Source organism: Otolemur garnettii, unplaced genomic scaffold (assembly GCF_000181295.1).
Source record: "Otolemur garnettii isolate 467f Iridium unplaced genomic scaffold, OtoGar3 scaffold00010, whole genome shotgun sequence".
In the NCBI taxonomy this organism is placed as follows: domain Eukaryota; kingdom Metazoa; phylum Chordata; class Mammalia; order Primates; family Galagidae; genus Otolemur; species Otolemur garnettii.
Genome location: NW_003852405.1, coordinates 3,037,221 through 3,047,490, shown reverse-complemented (window position 1 = coordinate 3,047,490; position 10,270 = coordinate 3,037,221). Strand labels below are relative to the sequence as shown.

Below are 10,270 nucleotides of genomic sequence, written 5' to 3'. Positions count from 1 at the left end.
AAAAAAAAAAGAAATATCAAGATAACCAAAAGTCTGAGAAAGATATATTATGCTTATTTGGTATGTTAAAAATGTATAGAAAATATTGTTACATATGAAATGGTGGTTAATTTTGTGTGGATTATGCTTATATGTATGTTCCAATATTATAAAATATTGGTCTGTCTTATTGTATATTGTCAGTAATAATTTTAATTTTTCTCAGAAAGTGTTGGTTTTTATCTCTCTCTCTTTTTTTTTTTTTTTTTTGGTAATGAGCTAAGTCCAAAGTTTTTCCTTCAAGGGCAGTATTAGGCAAGGTTAGTGAATTCTCTCAAATTCAAATTTCTCATGACTTGGGAAGTCAAATACGTTTGGACTAAAAGCAAACTTCTTGAACTTTAATCAGAAAGCTAACATGTCCATGAATATTGATAATGCCATTTAAAACAGAACAGAAATCAGTTACATGAAACTGGGCTGGTTTGTTATGGCTTTTTGTTTAAAACATTGGTGATTCTTTCCATGTTCTGTTTTCCAGAAGTCAAGAAAACTATTTTCTGTCTCTTGAGCTATTTGTAGCTTTCAGCAATGTATGTACTTACAGGCAGAATTTGAAAAATTTATTATTTTCTCTCTCCTTAATTTCTCCAGAATTTGAAAGCCATTTGTAAGTATTCTTAATTTATAACAATACAGTTATTTGCATAAGTTCAATAAGAATCTATTTTGTTCTATAGGACATGATGAAGGCACTCGTTATTTTTCTGAGACTTTGACTGGAATACGTGTCCAGACTGCAGTTAAGGAATTAAGGTTGACTTTATAATGCCAATAAAAAAAGCCTGTTGGAAAGACTGGCCAAATACCTCACCAATAACACATCCTGATCTGCCATGAGTAAAGAATGTCACATTCTGACAGGTACAGGAATCACAATGTGCTTGGGGACCTCAAGAGAAGAGGAATTTACCCAATGCATACAGGTATCTAATGCCACAGATGAAACCTGTGCTCATGGAAGGCTTTAAAGTCTAACCTGAGATTCCTTATAAAAGGTTCCAGCAAAGCCAATTTTAAAGAAAAGACTAGATGGCTATTATTCTTGCTGCACTTTATGCAATTTATGCAATCAGAACCAGTATACTAAAAGTACAGTTTATTTTGGGAATTAAATTAGTTCTGTTATACTTTACTTTTAGTAAAATGAGAAATTAAAGAGAGAAAAACGGTTCAAAAGGAAAAAAAAACTGTGGCCCACCTGTATTAGATTCTACCTTCGTCTGCAATGTCAGCTCATAAAATAAGATGTAACTGTTTTACTAAACTGATCTTTGGACTAAGACACTGGCCAAAGAATATAAAATTATATACAGTAGTTATATTTGCTCTGAAGACTTAAGGCTCAACAAAGGTCGCCTGTTTGCTACACTGGAAAAATTTGTACAGTATTAAATGTTATCTACCATCTATATAGATACCTCAGGAAAAACTGGAACCTGAATGAGAATTTCCCACTAAATGGTGTGACTGTTAACACAGCCTCATAAGTGGCCCCACATCCAACCAATGTTCAGGAATATTCACTTGCATTGTCCAGAACTTTGGATCAGTTCTGTAGAGACTCTTAAAGCTAGGTATTATCTTAAGAACTGTGCTAAGACTATAAATAGGAATACTAATGTTCTCATTGTGTGAAACTTAGCCTTGAAATCCAGAACTTGCAGATATTTGTAAGTGACTGCTAAATAGTTTCATTCTCTTACACTGAAGCCAACCTTGACTTCATCCCTGTCAGTGGAAGGGAGACAGCCACAAATGTATGCAAGGTGGCTAGGGTCATGCAGAAGCCTTGAGGATTTCTATGAAAGGCTATATGAAACATACAGACTGGCCAAACCACTGTATTAAGTTACTAAAGTGGGAGATAACAGGCCAATTGAGTAGAAATCCAGCCAACCAAAAGTCTTTAAGAGGCTAAAGGAAAAACTATGGGCAGTCCTGGTGCCAAGCCTTCCTGACCTGGCCAAGCCTTTTGAACTACAGGTATCAGAAAGAAATAGAGCAGCTGAGGAAATGCTCACCCAGAATGTAGCATCCTGGGCAGGCCCAGTTGCTTATCTCTCTAAACAAGTTGATGGAGTCTCGAAAGGCCCCCATGCCTAAAAACACTTGCAGCCACTGCCATGCTAGAGCAAAAGGCTGACAAACCGACTTTGAGACAAAACTGAAGAGTCTGGGTACCCTACGCAGGGCAGCCTTCATTCTTTTGAACACCAAGGGGTACCATTGGTTGACCAACTCATTCCTCACCAAATATCAAAGCTTACTGTATAAAAGTTGAAGATTGGTTATAGAAACTGTATACATGAGGCCATGCACTTAAGACAAAGGCAAAAGAAAATTAAGAAGCTTCTGGGGAAATACGTTTACATTCCCTTGTAAGCCACCTTTGCCAAGAAAGTCAGATAGCATTGTGTGACATGCAACCTACACAATGCTAGATAGAGACTATCCCTGCCACCTGAAATTCAGTCCTATAGGGAGGCCTTTTTTAAGATGTGCAAACATACTGAGTTGTCCAGATACAGAGGAAACTGGGGCTTACTAGCTCTGGTCTGCAAGTTCTCAGAATAGGTGGTACCCTTCCCCGTCAGGATGAAGAGGGCTCCTGAAGTAGTAAAAGTGTTGCCCAGAGAAATCATCCCATGATAGAGGTTGCCACTCTAATTTAAATTTGACAATGGACTAGCCTTCATAACATAAATAGTGCAAATGATAGCTAAAGCGTTGAATATCACCTAGAAACTATATGTGACATATAGGCCTTAAAGCTCCAGCAGGGTACAGTGCATGAACAGGGCCATGAGAGCAGGAATCTGTAAACTCTGCCAGGAAGTAAAGCTTAATTGGATATAGGCCTTGCCACTGGTCTTCTTCAAACAGACCTCCATCAGTCCTCTACAATTTAGCAGGGACTCCTAAAAGAACTGGGAGAGACTGAAGTGAACAAGCAGTTAGAAGCCCTAGGAAGAGTAGAAAGGAAAATCTCCACTTGGATAATTAACCATGTTCTGTTTAGTCTTCTGTGTCCGTATATCCTTTCTCTCCAGAGGATCAAGTGGATCAAGTGTAGGTCAAGGATCAGAACCCAGTCCCCCTCAAATCAAGGTAGAAGGGAACCTACACCATCATCCTAACCACAGGCATGACAGCTAAGATGGAAGGGATCCTCACCTGGATTCATGACAGCTAGCTAAAGAGAGCTTCACTGCCCTGTGGGAAGCAAAGGCAACTTTTAAGATAGTCAACATGCCCTACTCCAGCCACATACTGGGAGCTGGCTGGTCAACGCACAGGTGAAGCCTGAGGAAACTCTTCACAGGACTTGTCTTAATTGGACTTTGGACTGTGGGAAAAGGGGAGGAGGAATGTGATCTGTGCACCCACACCACTAAGATAAGACAAAAAATGACTCCTTTATAGCTTTTATGATTGTGAAGGCACCCAGAAGGGAGCTTGTACTCATAACCGGACACAATACTCAATATGTGCCCCCACCCACGGGAGAATTAAGGCCTGGGTAGAGAACCCAAGAGGAGTCACAGTCCCTAAAATCTGAATGCTGGTTCAGACCAAGAAAATAGGAAAGCCCAGGTAGGTGACTCTGAGGTTTGATATCTGCAGCACCATGCAAAGGTGCTGTAGCAGAAGGATCTGGAAAAGAAACTACCTATAATAGTTTAGATCAGCAATACCTCTGTGCCTTAGGTTTTATAGAAAAGTGGTGTCAAGTCAAATGTGAAAAGTGGCAATGTACCTGAGAGCACCTGAGACAGTGAGGACTGTAGCAAAATAAATGGGCTCAAAAAAAGGAGTGCAGACAGACTGCTCCATAGTCAGTGTAACCCCTGGAACCACTCTTGCAAATTAATACCAGCTCCTACAGGAGCAAGCTGATATTGAGACCCCAAATTAAAACACATATGGAGTCTCAAAAGGGGGGAATAAGAAAGGATACCTGGGAAATGTGAGGTCTAGGAGAACAGAGGTCTTCTTAAGGAGACCCCAAGAATACAGCTGTGGGGTTCCTCCCTCCCATGGGGATTCAGCACTTAGAAATTTGCAGAAACTTAACTTCCTGAGACCTGGAAATTTCCACTTCTGTGAAATCTCGTAGTTCTGTGGGGGCTGGAACAGCTTCTCCCCCTTGATTCAAACTGACCAATGAGAAAGGTACCTGTGGGCTGGAACTTTTTGACTGGGAATAAAAAGGAGAAGACTGAGCCAGTCAGGGAGCATGGCCATTTTGAATTCTTCAATGCCATTTGCTCCGCTGGCTGAAATAAAGCCCTTCCTCTTAAAAAAATAAATAAAAATAAATAAAAATCCCAATTGAAGTTTATAGAAATAATACTTTGGACAGGATTGAACCACAGATAGCATCCAGACCAAGCCTCCGATAACAAAGATGAGGAAACCAGGATGCAGAGCTTGGCATATGGAATATGCTCAAAAACATAACTGGTCAATGACTAAATGGAAGCTTAAAATAAAGATTCCCAAAGTTTGCATGGCTAATAGGAAAAGTTTTACCAAATATTAACAAGACAGAACTCAACCAACAGTTTTGGGTTTGGGGGGTTTTTTTAAATCACAAAGTACCGATTATCCAAAATAAATTCAACAGTCCTTAAGCTCATGGATCTCCCAGTCTACTGGGTCAAACATCCAAAGAGCAAATACAACTTGAAAGTAATATTTGATATATGTAATAATTTCCAAATAGGAAATAACTTGGAAATATTGTGATAGAAATACGCATGAGGCATTGCACACAGAGAAGGAACCTGTGGTCTGGGCTGCTGGGAAACAGACGGCTTCTCCAAGATGCCCAAACTCAGTCTTGATAATCAAAGCATGTAATAAGAAAGCCTCAGCACATGTGGGTTGCTGAAATCCCTAAATGTACGAGCAACTAGATTTCCTCCTCCTTCTAAGAACAGAAACCAAAACACAACACTAGAGAATTTCCAACCACCAGCTCACTCCCAAACACACAGAGTGACTGCCTCAGTTCCCCAGACGGGGCAGGGAGCATCTTTGTCCTAGACACCCTTCTAGGAGACTGATGATGCATGAGCACAATGAACATGGTGACTTCAAAGAACAAGATGGTAGCCAACATCTTGAGAGCAGTCCAAGGTTGGAAACTGTATTATAGCAGGGGGAAAATTGAGAAAAATGCTTGAGGAAAGTATTAGCTATGTTGGGATAAACAGTAATGCTAGTCAACCACCAGCACTGCAGTGGGCTCAGGTCAACCTTGGGACCGTGTAAATCTGGCTTCACCCCTCTCTGCCCAACACCTCTCTCATCACAGACACAATGAGGCCCACCTTCTCTTCCTCCAGAGATGAATGGCCCTGAGCTCCTGCAGGCCTCTCTGAAACTCAAAAATGTCCAGAGTCTTACCTTCCTCTTGGGCCAGGTACAAAGAGCTCTTTATACAGGGTGTTCATCTGGAATGTCTCTGTGGCAGGGATGGCCCTCGGGAGTCCCCATGTGTAGAAGTGCAGTGAAGGAAGAAAGGGACCTCTGCCTGCCACTTGTCCAGTGGGAAGAGATTGAAGACAGCAACCTCCTCAGAAGCACCAGAGACAAAGAAATGGGTGAAGCAAAAAAAGAAGAGGGCTCATTGTAACTGCTCCAAGGCAGAGCTGCACAGGCCCTGGAGCTCCCACCACACTCCCGGGTCTGAGGCTTTGATGCCCTGGTTCCCACTCCAGGAGGGGTTGAAAGAGGGTAACTCATGCCTTTCCCCAGAAAACTTCCAGAAAGACCCCAGCACAAGGCTGTCTAGAAGTAGAGTTTCTTTTTAGAGGAAAGGGAAGCTTTAGAGTGTTGGGAAGAGGACTATTGCCCTGTAAATGACTGGTGGTGGACATCCGCCAACATTTGTTCAAGTATGTCTGGTTACACCTGTCATGGAATTTTTCTTCCAAGGCTGAGGCACTGGAGAATTGCTATAGTAAAGACTGGGAACCGAATGGTAGGAGAGAGCAAACCAGCTGACAGTCTCGTCTAATAAAAGACAAGTACTTTTATTAAATAGCTATTTCCACTTTTTAAAAGTACTATTTTTTATTCTCCACCCATCTACACAACACACACAGGCGTACTTATTGTAGGAGAGTTTTGAGAATAAGGTCAGGGACGGGAGGGACCCTGTCAGTCGCGTTCACCACGTTACATTCTCAGTTCATTGGCACAATTCAGAAACATTAATTGAATGAATTTAATATTTGTACCATGTTACTGGGTTCTTCTTTTTGAGAAGAAAAGAGAAATTTAATCTTTTTGACTCTCAATGGAACGATTTCTAGTTTACATATGAGTCTGTCAAGGATTAAAGAACTTGCTCAAGACCACAGTCTAACAAGTGGTGAAAACCTTTGAACTCTGGTCTGACTCCACAGCCCATAATAACAATCACTATATCCATTGCATCAGGTAACATGTAGTAACTTTAGGGTGAGGCTTCAAACATTCTCCATAAATCCTTTTGTGGTTTTCTTAAATCCTGTCAAATGTAGATGTTTCAGTGGACTTTATTTGACCCTTAAAAAGATAAGACTGTTGAGCTCAATGGTCTAAAGAAGTTAAACAGCACCTTAGAGAATGTTTCCTATGGACACATTTCTTTTTTTTTCTTTTTTGAGTCAGAGTCTCACTGTCACCCTCGGTAGAGTGCCCTGGTGTCCCAGCTCACAGCAACCTCAAACTCTTGGGCTGAAACGATTCTCTTGCCTTAGCCTCCCAACTAGCAGGGACCACAGGCGCCCACCACAACACCTGGCTATTTTTTGTTATAGTTGTCATTGTTGTTTAGCTGACCCTGGCCAGGTTCAAACCCACCAACTTTGGTGAATGTGGCTGGCACCGTAACCACTGTGCTACAGGCACTGAGGCAGGACACTTATTTCTAAATGTCTTTATCAGAATCTAATAAAGGAAATAAGTCAGCTTAGGGTAAGATAAAATTACAAATGTAAGCTGAGGCTTTAAACAGTGGGTAACAATTTATCAGGCAGAAAAGAGGGAATGGGAGAAATTCTATGTGAAGAAAAGAAAAGGAAGGGATAAACGTGGTTGTTGTTCCGTCACAGAATACAGAATGCTGGGGGGTTGGAAGGTGACTGAAAACGTTGGTTTAGAACCCTGCCAAGAGCAAAATATATTTGGTACCTTACTGAGGAATCCTTAACTTTTCTTTTATAAACTTATTTCTATAAGGAAAGGACTACATCAGATTTTAGAAAATAAATTGGGATAAAATGCAAAAGATTCAGATTATATATATTTTAGAACATTGGACATAATTGTAGTTGGAATTCCATTGTTTTTCTCATACTCTAATTTCCTGCTATGATACCCTTATGACCTCTATACCATGTTTCCTTAGCGTTGTGCCAGAAACCACAAAGTTTCGGACAGTGGAATGAATCCTCCTTGTTAACAGAGGAATTATCTCATGGAGTGAAGCCCTCAAAAGACGTTCCAATCAAAGCAGTAACATTTGCTAAGCTAGTTAGCGTTCTTTTAGGTGACTCTACTCCATCTGTGGTTGTGAGTGTAAAAATTTAATGACAGAGAATCAAAAAAATCCTACAATATAAGCGTTAGAAAAGGCCTAAGATCAGGTCACTCAGTGCCCCCACGCCTCCATTGGGGCCTAATCACTGAGTGCAGCATACACCTGATACCCATAGGATGAGGGGCCTCAAAGACGGCCCCCACTAGTACATGTGACACATTTTAAAGTTTTTTTTTTTACATGAACTTGAAAATTTCCAATGCAGGGAAGATATCTGCATTTTAAGAATCGGGAAGGTCAAGCTCAAATCTGACCAAGGTCACACGGTCAAGCCACACCAGTTTGGAACTCTGTGAGCCTGCTGCTTCCCCTCCTGCTCTTGGTAAATGGCTTTGTCTGTCTGGGCTGCTATAACAAAAATGCCATAGGCTGAGTTAAAGAGTAAATATTTATTTCTCACATTTCTAGAGACTGGAAGTCCTGGACGGAGGAGGGGCCAGCAGATTCCATGTCAGGTGAGGGACTGCTTCCTGGTTCACAGACTGCTGTCATCTCACTGTGTCCTCCCATGGCAGAAGGGGCAAGGAAACTCCTCTGGGTCTGTTTTATAGCGGCACTAACCCCATTCATGAGGGCTGTACCCTCAGGACCTGATCTCCTACCAAAGGTCCCACCTCCTAATAGTACCATCATATTGGGGGATAAGATTTCAACATGTACATGGGGAAAAGACACAAACATTCAGTCCATAAAATCAGACTGTGAATAACCTGAGCAAATGTTTTGGCAAGATTTAAGGGGAGTAAAAGGATAGATAGTAGGAAAGAAACAGCACACCTACCCTACAGATACAGTCAGAAGTTTTATAAAATCATTAATGAGCATTAGGAACCTTGGGCAAAACAGGCAGTTTCCAAAAATGATTGTTTTAATTTACTTGATCCGATTCAAGAAGAAATAGTAAACTGAAGAGCTTATAACTACTAAAGACTTTGAAAGAGTAGTTTAAAATATAACTATAGGCTTGGCGCCTATAGCACAGTGGTTAGGGCGCCTGCCACATACACCGAGGCTGGCGGGTTCAAACCCGGCCTGGGCCAGCTAAACAACCATGACAACTGCAACAAACAATAGCCAGGTGTTGTGGTGGGTGCCGAGTCCCAGCTACTCGGGAGCCTGAGGCAAGAGAATCGCTTAAGCCCAAGAGTTTGAAGTTGCTGTGAGCTGTGTGACCCCACCGCACTCCACCCAGGGCGACGTAGTGAGACTCTGTCTCTCTATAAAACTGCCCCTCTGGACAGGGAATCCCACGGTGTCCACTTACGCTTCAATGGGGTTGGAGGAGCACCAAGTATCTCCACCCTGCCAGGTTGTGAACTTCAGGGACACAATTAAAATGACTCAGAGAAGGTGAAATTGCTCAGAGATGGGTCAGCCCTTCAGATCAACTCATGAACTTAGGGCATTAACTTGGGAAGGTCTTGAACAATGGAATGTCGCCTTTCCTCCTCAACAGGAAATTGAGGGAAACACCACTGGTTTCCAAACGGTTTTCAAACAGTAGACGACACGGGCTGGTGTAACAGCGAAGCTTCAAAGAGATACGGAACGTCAGCCTTTGTACAGAACTTGGGACCCACTGAAATCTGAGAGCTTAAAAAAAAAAAAGTAAGGAAAACCGGTGCAGAACCGGGGACGCATTCAGAACTAAAGCGTTGCAGGGCAGGGTTTAGGAAGTCTCAGTGCCAGAGACCAAGGTGTTCACAACGCTAATTGTATATGGAAAAACACTGGTAGCCTTTCGGCTCCTGACCCGCTTCTTTCCCGGGGTAACGGGCCGCGCCCCATTTCCGAGGTCGGAGCCCCTTGGGCTGACAGCCACCGCTCCCCTTCCCGCCGCCCTCCGGATCCCGAGGTGCCCGGGGTGCTCGCAGCCCTCCCTGCGGCGCCCCGCCGCCACCCACCTCCTCGGCGTCCTGGCCCAGGGGGATGCCCAGGTTCCTGAGCCCCTCCTGCAGCTCGCCGATGTCCACCACGCCGTCCCCGTTGCGGTCCAGAGTCTGGAAGAGGGTCTCGTAGCGCGTCGGCGGCTCCGCGTCCTGGCAGGCCGCCGCGGGCAGCACGAAGCCCCGCAGCCAGCGCAGCATGGTCCCGGCGCGGGGCGGCCCGCCGAGGCAGTCACCGGGGCGGAGCGCGGCGAGGGGCGAGCCGGGCCCGCGCGAGGCCAGGCGGGCAGGGGCGCGCGGCCAGGCAGCCTGCGGGCCGTGGTCGGGGACCGAGCTCCGGCGCCGCGCGCAGGGTGTGGCCGTCCCGGGCGGCGGGGCGGGGCTTGTCCCCGCTGGCTCGGCGGGAGGAGCCGAGGGCCGGGCCGGCCGCCTGGAAGGGAGGAAGCGGAAGAGCTGCGGGGTGTGTCTCGGGTCTTTGCGGACCGGGGAGCGAGCTCTGCCCGGTTCCCAGGCCGGCTGTCAGGGGTGCGGTAGGCAGGAAGCCCTAGCAAGACCCTGGGCCGCAGCGCCAGCGCGTCGGCGGAGGGGGCCGGGGGTCACTCAAAGCCCCTCCGGCTTGGTGGCCGGCGGGACGACCCTAGGTGTTCAGAGGCGGAGCCAGGGCGGACGTGATCTCTAGTTTGCTGGTGTGACCAACTCCACAGACACTGCGCTTCCCCGGGCCTGTTTTCCACTCACACACACAGAG

At 44.7% G+C, this 10,270-nt stretch overlaps 1 protein-coding gene across 1 annotated transcript in view; it reads right to left on the bottom strand.

Moving 5' to 3' along the window:
* Positions 1-9,898, bottom strand: part of LOC100954154 (calcium-binding mitochondrial carrier protein SCaMC-1) — a 47,217-nt gene extending 37,319 nt beyond the window's left edge. Inside the window, exon 1 of the mRNA XM_003784090.3 lies at positions 9,541-9,898. Within this exon, the coding sequence (XP_003784138.1) occupies positions 9,541-9,723 (183 nt within the window). The 5' untranslated portion in view covers positions 9,724-9,898. The remainder of the gene's footprint in view (positions 1-9,540) is intronic.
* Between the last annotated feature and the right edge of the window lie 372 nt (positions 9,899-10,270).